Source organism: Haliotis rufescens, unplaced genomic scaffold, assembly GCF_023055435.1.
Source record: "Haliotis rufescens isolate VD_foot unplaced genomic scaffold, xgHalRufe1.0.p SCAF_73, whole genome shotgun sequence".
NCBI lineage: Eukaryota > Metazoa > Mollusca > Gastropoda > Lepetellida > Haliotidae > Haliotis > Haliotis rufescens.
In genome coordinates this window covers 1,520,003-1,534,162 of record NW_025964365.1, presented here as the reverse complement: position 1 = coordinate 1,534,162, position 14,160 = coordinate 1,520,003, and the positions used below count along the sequence as shown (strand labels likewise).

The 14,160-nt window shown below is 39.9% G+C and overlaps 1 protein-coding gene across 2 annotated transcripts; it reads right to left on the bottom strand.

Moving 5' to 3' along the window:
- Positions 1–762: 762 nt before the first annotated feature.
- LOC124119196 (transmembrane protein 179B-like) lies at positions 763–12,863 on the bottom strand. 2 transcript variants are annotated; one of them, XM_046481634.2, is made up of 5 exons: positions 12,793–12,863; positions 9,562–9,716; positions 5,990–6,130; positions 5,174–5,246; positions 763–1,321 (listed from the first exon to the last, which is right to left on the bottom strand). In XM_046481634.2, the coding sequence occupies exons 1-5, from the start codon at positions 12,817–12,819 to the stop codon at positions 1,166–1,168; spliced, it is 552 nt and encodes a 183-aa protein (XP_046337590.1). In that variant the 5' UTR covers positions 12,820–12,863; the 3' UTR covers positions 763–1,165. The 2 variants fall into 2 exon arrangements, with proteins under 2 accessions (XP_046337590.1, XP_046337589.1); XM_046481633.2 differs by lacking the exon at positions 12,793–12,863 and adding an exon at positions 10,509–10,674.
- Positions 12,864–14,160: the final 1,297 nt, after the last annotated feature.

The following is a 14,160-nucleotide window of genomic DNA, read 5'->3' as shown; positions in this document are numbered from 1 at the left end:
CTGGCTTTGTCATCACCATACCCATACTGATGGTTTCACCAATGCGGTAAACATCTAAAACCTGCATCTCTTCGGGCTTTCCTTACACACGCCGTGATATAGCTGAAATACTGTTAAAAGCGGCGTTAAAATCCAACTCACCCCCTCACTGATTATACGTGTGCGTGCGTGTATATGTCCCCATTTATTTACCAAGTGTTCTTTCCTATTGAAGGTAAAGGCGAGGCTTACAATTATGGCATGTTACTCCTAGTCCTGTATCCGTCGTCACAAATCAGCAGAAAGTAAGCTGGTTCTAACTGATGCTCTTTCCGCACTTGGAATATCTAACACGAAACAGTGAAAGACTAAAATATCGAAATCAGAACAATGATAGTTTCAAGCAGCAGCATTTAAGAAATATTGGTTATGCCTGTTGAAAACCACAAAAACTATTTTATAAGAAAAACGTACAACTTTATGGATAACAACGTCTGGTTTATTGCATATAGCGACGTTTCCATGTAGATTATAACACCGTTATCATGGAGTTATCATGGTGTATGAATCTACATCGAAACGTCGCTATATGCAATATACCAGGGCCCACTTGCACAAAACGATCTTAGCGCTAAAATGATCGTAATTCCCATACATTAACACAGCCTTACGATAGTCGTAGTGCTAAGATTGCTTTGTGCAAGAGGGCCCAGAATTTGTTATCAGTAATGATGTTCGTTATTCTAACTTATTTGCCAACTAGAATGCCAATCAAACAGTTACTACTTTATAAACACCAATGTAATTATTTTATTAAATATACATGTCCGGTTAGTCAGAAGAACAAAGAATCTTGATAATCCATTTGAGTTGTGACAAATACGTAAAACCACAATCGAAATCACCACAGTTAAGTAATGGCATCTTCTACTGATTCCTACCAGACAGCAGCGGGCGTTGTTTCTGTGAATACTGATTTACTTTGTTTAAAGAGATGATGCCACCATGTACGGAGGGGGAGAAGGCTTCACACATTGATCAACGTGGAGATTCGACCACAGAACTTCTGCCGATGAGCGACGAACTATCGGTTTAGCTACACCAACGCCACAACGAGTAACGGGTGTCTGGTTCAGCGGATGCTGGATGCTGCTAGCACACACCACTGGAATGTCCCAGCGGTCATCTAGAATCTTTCAAGAGCTTCTTGGGAAGGCGTGGAGGGGGGATTTTTAGGTGATGGTGAACCGGACCGAAAGCACAGTCGGCCATTCCTCCGCAGCACGAGCAATCCCCCAATGAATTGGAGCAACCATCCGATGACCGCTGCCCAAGCTCCTCTCTGGGTCATAAGAAATACATACAACTGGTATTGAGTGCATCGTGCAATTTACTGAAATACACAAACCGAGGAGCAAAAGAAATTATACCTCTCAGATAATGTTATCATATGTTTGATTTTCAATTGAAAATATCTTAAGTTCGCGTATTTTATTTTTTAAAATTAACTTTAGCTGCGTTTAGTCAGCACTTCAGGAATAGTTCTACATGGATTTATTTTTAAAAATATTATTTGACTTTAAACTTTTAAAAAATAAATTAATAAAGGAAATTCACATAATTCACAACTGGTGATGGGAATTGAAGACATCTTATCTTTGAAAATCAATACAATACACTTACAAATTTTCAAACATGGTAGGAGTCATGTGGTTACAAATTCATTTCTTACCCCAGTCTTTATTGAACCACTTTATTTGTTTATACAATTACCCAGTCACAGATTACTTTTTACAAACTGTTGCAGGAATGTGTGGTGTTTAAATATACATAATCACATTTAACAACAATTGTTTAAAAAACCCAACTAGGTATACTTTCTTTTACCTCTCGGATAATACTGTTTAACTTAAACATTTCAAATTTTAATCAGGTTTTACCTACCATCTGTTTTAACATTGCGATCAGTAAAGCAACACATCCCTAGGAGTTCCATACAAGACTCCCTTCTTATTCCGACAAGAAGATTTGGTCGGGTCACATGAATGTATAATGACGTCTAATTTTTCATTACCAGGGTAACAGAATCAAACCCCAACTGGAATGATGACCTGACCGCTGTACTACCCGAACGAGTGACCCATATGTACTTCTTGGACGGCAGAATGTTACAATATCTGACCGACGTCACAGCACTGAAGTAAATTTCGGGCTAGAATTGGTCCCCAGCAACCCATTTTTGTCGCAATCTCCTTAAAATCAGATCTAAGTTCTCGCTACCGCTAAAGAAAGATCGGAAGACATCCCATTGCGGGTCATGTCAGAACGACCTTTCATCTGACCAATCAGAGCATCGCTTATCAGATCATGAAAGTGGCAGTTGGAATGTGATTTTTGATGTGCAACCTCGAAAAAAACCACAGGGTATTCCGAAAGACAGTTATGGGCTTCATGTTATCTTACAATCTAGACGATCTATTAGCCATTCTAGAATGTTCTTTTGTTCAGTTTTTATTTATTTTAATCGAGAATATGTCAGAATATGTCTTGAAGCGTAGCTAGTCGCCAGTTTGATACTCGTGCCGTAAAGCTCGAATAAGCTGCCTTCTGATTGGCTATTGTCGACTTCTTGTCAGTCATTCAATTAGACGGTCAATGTTCGCGAAAGGTCGGTCTGATGTGACCCGTAATGGGATGCCCTCAGATCTTTGTTTTGCGGTAGCGAGAACTAAGATCAGATTTTATTGATTGGTTGGTTTGTTGTTTAACACCGCACTCAGCAATATTCCAGCTATATGACGGCGGTCTGTAAATAATCGAGTCTGGACCAGACAATCCAGTGATTGATATCATGAGCATCGATCCACGCAATAGGGATCGATGACATGTATCATCAAGTCAGCGAGCCTGACCACCCGATCCCGTTATTCGCCTTTTATGGCAAGCATGGGTTGCTGAAGACCTATTCTAATCTTCACGGGTCTGATTTTAATGAGATTGTTTTTGTCGTAATAGGCGACGAACGGCTGGCCATTACTTGACATCGTATCCCAATTGCGTTGATCGATGCTCATGATTTTAATCATTGTATAGTCTGGTCCAAATACACGTATTACAAACCGCCGTCTGTATTACAAACACTGCTGAATGCTGCGTTCAACATCAAATAGCAAAACGACGAGAAGTTATCAAAGTGTGACGTTACGAACGAAGGATGATGTCACATTGTTCTGCTCTCATTTATACAGCAGTAAGGGCGGTCGGGTAGCCTAGTGGTTACAGCGTTCGCTCGTCACGCCGAAGACCCGGGTTCGATTCCCGACATGGGTACAATGTGTAAAGCCCATTTCTGGTGTCCCCCGCCGTGATATTGCGGGAATATTGCTAAAAGCGGCGTAAAACCATACTCACTCACTCACTCACTATACAGCAGTATGGCGACATATTGCATGAACTGCCCAACCGACTTTCAGAGGAAAGTTTGTTTGTTGTTTAACGCCGCACTCAGAAACATTCCAGCTATATGACGGCGGTCTGTAAATAATCGAGTCTGGACCAGACAATCCAGTGATTGACATCATGAGCATCGATCTACGAAATAGGGATATGATGACATGCATCTACCAAGTCAGCGAGTCTGACCCCCCGATCTCGTTAGTCGCCTCTTACGACAAGCATAGTCGCCTTTTAAAGCAAGCATGGGTTGCTGAAGACCAATTCTAACCCGGATCTTCACGGGAAAGTAAAATGCACTGGCAGACATCTCGGAAACTTTATAAATTGAATATATGTAGTACAGGATAACTTTGATCCAGAGGATCAACACGGCGCGAAGAAATGTTGTTGCATACCTACCTGCTGATGCAAGTACCTATGCTGTTATAAATCAAAGAGCGTAACCCGAGGTAAAACAAATTGTAATTTGCATGTGGTACTTTCAGAATCATGAATGTGAATATGGCGCATTTTTGTTTAAATATTTATGTAATATAAAAGTAGAAAACAAGCATATTATCAAAATAAAACTGGTAATATGTTTTCACAACAATGCCTTCCTGAAAGATTTGTCATTGTTTTCAAGGAACAAGGGGTATCAAGTTGACACAATCGTAGTGGTTTACATGATACTGTTGACATTGATATATCTACAGTGTTGGAGTTATTTATATTTGTCAGAATTAATCTTTTAAAAAAAATAGCTGCATTTTTTGTAGTGTATTATTTCATAATGAATGAGATCAGTGCAGATATTGTTACAATGAAACCCACAAGGACGTGAGTTTGTATTGTTATTTAACAATGAACCATACTAGTCTATGAGAGTAACCTCTCTAATGTTAATATGTTTACTCCTGTAGCCTGACACGTCAATTATTCACGCTGTTCAAAAGTGCTAATACCTCGCTACACGGAAACTGGATAGCCAGATGCTGTAGTCCTGTCCCCGCCCTCTCGACAGAAAAACCCGCTCCATGGAAATGGGCCAAAGTTTCACCCCAGCGAAATGCTGTTTGGTGAAATAGGTCGGATAGAGCTAGACTGTTACCCTACCCTTCGCCTCCTAGCGGCTGTAGGCGAGGAGCGCAAGCGCTGTAGGGCAGGCTAACCAGTCTAGGACAGAGCTCGACTCCCTCTGATGATTGTGCCAGAATAAAACAAACGTGTTTAGTGTACTACTTTACAGTTAGGAATGTTTTAAAAATATTTTCATAAATATTTATACATTTCGTAAGTACGCTTGTCATTATACATATGTGAGACATAAATAAAGTTTCTTTTAAAGTCTGTTTACATCTTTCCAACTATTACTGGTTCCCATGTAACTTCCTCAAACCAAACACAAATAAAGCAATAACACCTTTCCTTTGCATGTTATACTGTGTTCTATGCAGTCGGAACAAGTCGAAAAACGTTATTTAACAATATAACATCGTATGGGCAACGTGTTTCAACAATATCGCTAAACACTATCCCAACGAAGTTACCAGTATTTCGCTGTCTACGGTGTCCATAATACCACAGTGTACTTTTATTAACCCAGTTATTTCGAATCACATGGTTAATGATCTATAGTAAATCCACGAAAGAATATCAGAATAATGTTTGAGTGTTTGATTTTAGAGGAGTGAAACTACATATATAATGGCCCTGAAAGATTGCTTACAAGTGATATATTTATATGTTTAAGACTTACCTCTGCTACTGAGAGATTCTGATAGAAGAAGTCTTTTTTTTTATCTGTCGTTACTAGGGATGCCAATGAGCACCTGTGGAGGAGACGTGAGTTATGTTTTGAACAATATTTCACTCATATGACGGTATGAAATGTAACGCATGTTTTGTTTGTTTGTTGTTTAACGCCGCACTATTCCAGCTATATGACGGCGGTCTGTAAGTAATCGAGTCTGGACCAGACAATCCAGTGATTTACATCATGAGCATCGATCCACGCATTTGGGATAATGGACATGCATCAACCAAGTCAGCGAGCCTGACCACCTGATCCCGTAAGCACTTTTTACGGCAAGCATGGGTTGCTGAAGACCTATTCTACCCCGGATCTTCACGGGTCGTAACGCATGTGGTAGATGTATTTACCAGTTAGGTGAAACCATCAATCATGAGGGAAGAGTTTACATACTTACATAACCACTATGAATCAGGGTTTGGAACCAATGATGAGTAGACCCTTGGGCGTGAAGAAAAACAATACAGTAGACTAGGGTTATAACGAACTCGAGGGGACCACTATTTTTAGTTCGTAATAACCGTAGTTCGTTATAAGCATACATACAGCATATATACATCAAATGATCGGGACTAAAAATAAGTTCGTTATATCCGTCAGTTCGGTATAAGCGTGTTCGTTATAAACGTAGTTTACTGTACATTGAACATCAGTTGATACAGAGTATCCAGTTAGAGTCAGCGGAGAGGCAGGACAGGGAGGGGCTTATTGCAAGAGCTGTTTGTGTACGATGTTGAAATACAAAAGATAGGCTGGACTCACGGCAAATCTGTGCCGCCCACGAGGTTGTCGCACAACGTCTTCAAGCCAACACTTATGGTGCAGGCAGAGATGAGGACCAAGAACAATGCAACACCGTCGGCGACGACCTCGTAGAGGGACGGTAACCCTGCTAACTCAATTCTGCAAAAAAAGACACTTCTTGTGTTAAATTGCTTTTGTTATGACAGTTGGGGCGGTCGGGTAGCCTAGTGGTTAAGGCGTTAGCTCGTCACGCCGAAGACCCGGGTTCGATTCCCGACATGGGTACAATGTGTGAAGCCCATTTCTGGTGTCCCCGCCGTGATATTGCTGGAATATTGCTAAAAGCGGCGTAAAACCATACTCACTCACTCACAGTTAGCATTATTGTAACAATATCCTGCACGAGGGGTTCCGAAACATTGGTCTGTGTACCCTGTTTTTTAGGTTAACATCTATTCTCGGAAATAAAAATATTGTACAGAAAACAGTTGTTACATTATCTTAATATAGTCTCTTCATAAACTGCAGTAATCTGGACTTGCCAACTATTAAAGACTTGCATGGGCTGTATTGAATATGTTTCTTTCAGGGTCTGTATGACAGATAACCCCTTTGGAAATCGAAAAGGGTCTTCATGGAGGCAAGGCTTAAACCACTAAACGTTTCCCCATATTACTACGATATGTACACGACAATTGAATCAGAAACTGGAAGCACTCCAAATCACATTTGAGATCATGCTCGATCATCCAGTCAATAGCTTTGAGTACACTGGTCCCTGTCCAATTCGCTGTCCGTTTTAAGTCAGATTCCAATTGCAAGGGTTAAGGGCTGACATCGAAAAAATAGATTGTCCCAAAATTGCTTGAAAAAATCATTATGCCTCAGACTGTTAAAAAGAAAGAAATTGTCTGCCATAGAATATATTGTCGCAAGATAATTATTTTTAAAAAAGAACACTATTTTGTCTCATATCTTTAACTGAAAAAATAGTCAGTCTCGATACAAAAGTTTAATCTAGTTTTCAGATCAAATTAAAATCGATATGGATATGGATGGATATTTGTCATGATAATGGAGACACAATATACCGTACTAAATAATAGAAGATGACTTAATATTTGACACCATTGATGTTTAATCTCACATCCACCCAAAACCTGAAGCTATCGACTGTTTCTAGCCTTAAATCACCAACTTACATTCCATCCTTTAGCCTTGAATCACCAACTTACATTCCATCCTTTAGCCTTGAATTCCATCCTTTAGGCTTAAATCACCAACTTACATTCCATCCTTTAGCCTTGAATCACCAACTTACATTCCATCCTTCAGCCTTGAATCACCAACTTATATTCCACCCTTTAGCCTTGAATTCCATCCTTTAGGCTTATATCACCAACTTTCATTCCATCCTTTAGCCTTGAATTCTACCCTTTCGGCTTAAATCACCAACTTACATTCCATCCTTTAGCCTTGAATCACCAACTTACATTCCATCCTTTAGCCTTAAATCACCAACTTACATTCCATCCTTTAGCCTTGAATTCCATCCTTTAGGCTTAAATCACCAACTTACATTCCACCTTTTAGCCTTGAATTCCATCCTTTAGACTTAAATCACCAACTTACATTCCACCCTTTAGCCTTGAATTCCATCCTTTAGGCTAAAATCACCAACTTACATTCCATCCTTTAGCCTTGAATCACCAACTTACATTCCATCCTTTAGCCTTGAATTCCACCCTTTAGCCTTGAATTCCATCCTTTAGGCTAAAATCACCAACTTACATTCCATCCTTTAGCCTTGAATCACCAACTTACATTCCATCCTTTAGCCTTGAATTCCATCCTTTAGGCTTAAATCAGCAACTTACATTCCATCCTTTAGCCCTGAATCACCAACTTACATTCCATCCTTTAGCCTTGAATCACCAACTTACATTCCATCCTTTAGCCTTGAATTCCATCCTTTAGGCTTAAATCACCAACTTACATTCCATCCTTTAGACTTGAATTCCATCCTTTAGGCTTGAATCACCAACTTACATTCCATCCTTTAGCCTTGAATCACCAACTTACATTCCGTCCTTTAGCCTTGAATCACCAACTTACATTCCATCCTTCAGCTTTGAATTCCATCCTTTAGGCTTTAATCACCAACTTACATTCCACCCTTTAGCCTTGAATCACCAACTAACATTCCATCCTTTAGCCTTGAATTCAATCCTTCAGGCTTAAATCACCAACTTACATTCCATCCTTTAGGCTTGAATCACCAACTTACATTCCATACTTTAGGCTTTAATCACCAACTTACATTCCACCCTTTAGCCTTGAATCACCAACTTACATTCCATCCTTTAGCCTTGAATTCCATCCTTTAGGCTTAAATCACCAACTTACATTCCACCCTTTAGCCTTGAATCACCAACTTACATTCCATCCTTTAGCCTTGAATTCCATCCTTTAGGCTTAAATCACCAACTTACATTCCATCCTTTAGCCTTGAATTCCATCCTTTAGGCTTAAATCACCAACTTACATTCCATCCTTCAGCCTTGAATCACCAACTTACATTCCATCCTTCAGCCTAGAATCACCAACTTACATTCCACCCTTTAGCCTTGAATTCGATCCTTTAGGCTTAAATCACCAACTTACATTCCATCCTTTAGCCTAGAATTCCATCCTTTAGCCTTGAATCACCAACTTACATTCCATCCTTCAGCCTTGAATCACCAACTTACATTCCATCCTTCAGCCTTGAATTCCATCCTTTAGCCTTGAATCACCAACTTACATTTCATCCTTCAGCCTAGAATTCCATCCTTTAGCCTTAAATCACCAACTTAGATTCCATCCTTAAGCCTTGAATCACCAACTTACATTCCATCCTTCAGCCTTGAATTCCATCCTTTAGCCTTGAATCACCAACTTACATTCCATCCTTCAGCCTTAAATTCCATCCTTTAGCCTTGAATCACCAACTTACATTCCATCCTTTAGCTTTGAATCACCAACTTATATTCCATTCTTTAGCCTTGAATTCCATCCTTTAGGCTTAAATCGCCAACTTACATTCCACCCTTTAGCCTTGAATCACCAACTTACATTCCACCCTTTAGCCTTGAATTGGATCCTTAAGGCTTAAATCACCAACTTACATTCCATCCTTTATCCTTGAATCACCAACTTAAATTCCATCCTTTAGCCTTGAATTCCATCCTTTAGCCTTGAATCACCAACTTACATTCCATCCTTCAGCCTTGAATCACCAACTTACATTCCATCCTTCAGCCTAGAATCACCAACTTACATTCCACCCTTTAGCCTTGAATTTGATCCTTTAGCCTTAAATCACCAACTTACATTCCATCCTTTAGCCTTGAATCACCAACTTACATTCCATCCTTTAGCCTAGAATTCCATCCTTTAGCCTTGAATCACCAACTTACATTCCATCCTTCAGCCTTGAATCACCAACTTACATTCCATCCTTAAGCCTCGAATCACCAACTTACATTCCATCCTTTAGCCTTGAATTAGCAACTTACATTCCATCCTTTAGCCTTGAATCACCAACTTACATTCCATCCTTTAGGATACTGATGAAGGTGACGACGATGACGGTGAATGGACACAGTAGACAGAATATGACGGCGATAGCGATGACGTAGTTGCACGACAACATCGACCCGTACGTCACCCCCGAGGACAGCAAACAGTTATTGTCGTGTTTAGACTAGAACAGAGAACACTACAGATACTGAACAAGGTCAAGTGTGACGCGATCAAACAGTATGAAGTCATGATGTCTGTATAGGCTTGGCATCTGTGTGAGTTTGTATGCGTTTTACAAGATGATGACTGGCCAATCTAATGGGTATAGATAGTTGCGTCCATTGGCCATGCTAAGTATTCTCTGATAGTGGGTCCGAACCCCAGATTCGCTTTGATTTGTTTTCCCAGGTGTTTCAGCACAATCCATGTGCATGCGGGTTCAGCAGCAAGTGCATGCCTACTTTCCTGATGTAAAAAACCATCTCAACCAGTCGTGTATAGTTTTAATATTGAAAACAAGAGTCGTTTGTCGGTTTTTTACTGCATATTTAACAAAACACGTATTAATTACACTTACCATGCTTACTGCTAGTGCTGAAAATATTAAAAAGCGACGAAATATGACCACAGCATAGAGAGCTGTCCTGGTAATGAGGATCAGCATGTGCGACACGTTGACAGGCATTGCAAAACTGTGATTCCGGTTGTTGAACAGAGTAATCTCCCTTGAGGAGACACCGCCGGATAATTGCACCAATACTTACATCTAATTTCCATCATATATTAGCAATAATATTGTATGATGCGATTCTTATAACGCCCCACAACAGCAAGGAAGTTTACTCCGTCATCTAACCATGGTTAACTTTGCATCGTTGGCTCTTCTACACACAACTCGGCCCCACAACTCAGCATGTGGTTCATCAGCTGAATGCGTGCCACGGATGGAAAAACACGTATTACTTACACTTACCATGCTTATTGCTAATGATGAAAATATTATCAGGCTACATATTATGCTCACAGCATAAAGAACTGTCCTGCAAATGAGAATCAGAACAGGAGGTACGTTGAAACCCATTGCAGAACCGTGTTGCCGCCAGGACTGGCAGTATTGACCAGAGTTAACTCCCTTGAGGAGACCCAAGCTCCTCACAGCGATAGTCCGTTCGCGGAGCTCTCACCTTTGTTACACTCTCTGTAGATCTATATTGACCTTTTTCACGCTTCGCTACTTCCGGTTTGAAAGCGAGGCTTGGAGAGCAGAAGGTGAAGGCTGGATAGCACATGAAACATATGGAGATGTCAACAAGGAACGCAATCGGGACAAACTGTGTCAATTTAACCATTCCGGTACTATCACGGCAACAGTACATTTATCGTAAGTATTGAACATTCTTCTTATTCTTATCATTGACAAACTATTCTACTGTTATCTGGTCTCCTTACTGGTATAGATTTAGCAAGTGAGTCTGGCCGTTCTGTTGTGATTTCAATTTCAAAGATCCATGACCACCTTGTAACTCCCGGTGCAGTTTATGGTAGCTGAATAGACTTAATACAAATCCTATTAAGATCGTGTAAAGAATAATTCATTGTTTACACACCATTAAGCAAAACTATTTATTGTGAGTTTGAATAACTTTGCGAGTTGTATTTGACGTCGAAATATTGACCTTTTGACCATATCTAGATATATGCCAGAAACTAAGTAAATTCATATGCTGATATAATGTATCTTATTGTTACCTATTGAGAATTTACGATCATAACAAATCAGAATTTTGCATCACTTGTGTATTTGATGTAAACTGTAATGGACTGAAATACATTCCAATAAAATATTAGACCTCTAGATCTACTAGTGCTGCTGTGATTGTGAACATTTGTTTGTTTTGAGTGTCAATGTTGACAGATTAGATAGCATGAGGTGTAATATTTCAACTGAATTATTACATAAAGGGTGTGTAAATATTTCAAGTGAAGTACAGTTTGATCTGCAATTTTGTAAACAATATTTCTACCAAAATGATATTTACTTTTCTGTACCAAATTAATCATGTCATGAAATGAACAAAAACCCAACTAATTAATGGCCAGTAAATGTTCAATCTACATGTGATCTTTAAAAAATGTACAGAAACAGATAAGTCTTTGAGGCTAAAACCAGCATTTGTCTGAGCTCGCGCAAGCAGCTACACACAAATGGTATTTGACGTTAGTTCAAGTTTTGCTATATAAAAGGGGGTTATGAAATTAATGCATCAGGTAGATCGCATTTACAAATATTATATTTGATTTAGTTCAGACAGGGGACATTGTTACGTACGGGTGATATCATCAAGCATAGAGGATGCAAATGTGTTATGAGGATAGTCAAACATTAATATACGCCAATAGGATACAATACGTTTGTATATTTTAAGCTGAAATTCCCAACCGAGCTCTCCTTCAACCATGAAATAATGTGTGCTATTTATTAAGCTAATATACCCAGTTCTCTTTCAACCATGAAATAATGTGAGCTATTTATTAAGTCAGTAGGAAATTTAAGATGAAAATGTTCTATTGGATCACATTTTTCAAACCTCATCAATAAATCCATCGCTTTATACGTGAAATAACTTTGAACTTGACGTTAAACCCCATACACCCCACCCAGTTACGTCAGTGATGCAAGACGTCTACCACATTTGATGAATCAAACGAGCGCGGGTTGATGCTGACATACCAGGGAACATTCTCAGGGCGTATCTGGGATTTGAACCCTCGTTCTTAGGCTGCTGGAACACATCTCCACACAGCTAATGGCGGCGTGTTAGGCGACTGGGGGAACCGGGCCATCCAACAAAAAAGACACCTTGCTACTGTTAGTGTATAACAACTGCGAAAATGTCATAATGATATGACCGCCTCCGTGGTCAAGTGGTAGAGCGTCCGCCCGGAGAGCGGAAGGTCCAGGGTTCGATCCCCGGCCGCGTCATACCAAAAGACGTTAAAAGATGGTACTTGTTGTTACCCTGTCTGGCGCTCGGCATTAAGGGCTAAAACATGGTCTGGTCGGCTCGGAGTCAGTATACTGTGTCTGAGTGGGGTATTCATGTTACACTGCGGCATGGTATCTCAGTGTGCTAGCACTATAAATCGTCCGTCCGGACTAGTACAAGCAAGCACACACACACACACAACACGTGCGTGCACGTCGCTATATAAGAGCAATAATCTTGGACGCGACGTTAAACCAAATTTCACCTCACCTCATGATGATGAGACAAGAGAATCATCAAACACGGCTTTCATCTAACCGAAGATTTGAAAGAAGGAACGCAATATACATGATCATATGTTATGAAGTGGTGATCGATAATCAATAACAAGCCATATGTAAGTGGGTCAGTATTCATTTTTTTTTCATTCTTTGTCTGATTGTCATAGACATGATCGATTTCAACTACATTTGAAATATAGTTTACATGCAATGACTGATTAAGTAAGGATGCTATTAACTACAACTCGTATATCAATAACATTAAAAAGGTTTACAAATACCCATATTAAGGTCAGTTTACACAGTGCAACAAGTGGTATATACGATTAGTTGCGTAAGGGAGGTTATTCATGCGGTTCTGTGTTAACGTCAGACAGTCAGAGGGAATCGGGGAAGGAAATATCTAGGGGAGGGTCATAAAAAATAAAGCACATATTTCGGGAAGGTCATGTAAAATGAATATTTTATAATTAATTATAAAGATTTTGCTTTTTGTCCTTTCGCGGAGGGTCATGAAAATATGTAATAGGACATGAGGAGGGTCACCCCAAAATATGATAAGCAGTATAGGAGAGTCATTATTTTCATGGTACCCATGGTCAAAGGACCCGTGAAGATCCGGGGTAGAATAGGTCTTCAGCAAGCCATGCTTGCCGTAAGAGGCGACTAATGAGATCGGGTGGTCAGGCTTGCTGACTTGGTTGATGCATGTCATCGTATCCCATTAACGTGGATCGATGCTCATGATGTAAATCACTGGATTGTCTGGTCCAGACTCGATTATTTACAGACCGCCGTCATATAGCTGGAATATTGCTGAGCGTGGTGTTAAACAACAAACAAACAAACCAATCCATGGTCCAAGAGCACCGTGTAACCCACACTCCGGTGCAGTTGTGTATGACACAGCATTGCATCACTGCCACAAGCTAATTTGCATATGACGTGGCCACGTGACTTTTTCCTCGTTTGTTAACAGACGTGCTTATTCTGAAAACAGAGGAGAGCGGCCTAATGTACGCCTTTCAGTGCGTTTCAGTTTCTGTTTTGCACAATTATATAGATGTGGTACTACAACTGCAGCATTGGGGATAACTACAATACATCTTTACACAAAGTTGCTTCGATGACACCCCCTGGAGCCGCACAGCCATTCAAAGCAAAGGATGAGTACACAACTGGAACTAGCTCTGAATAGTTGCTGATATCTGACCGATGGAAGGTAACCATCATGACATATGTTTATCTAAGTGTCTTGCCTTTTCAAAAATGACATTGTTGAAAAACATATGTAATATGTTTAATGAACTGAGAAATATGTGTCGAACAGGTTGACCGCAAGGTTTTCTGGATCGAT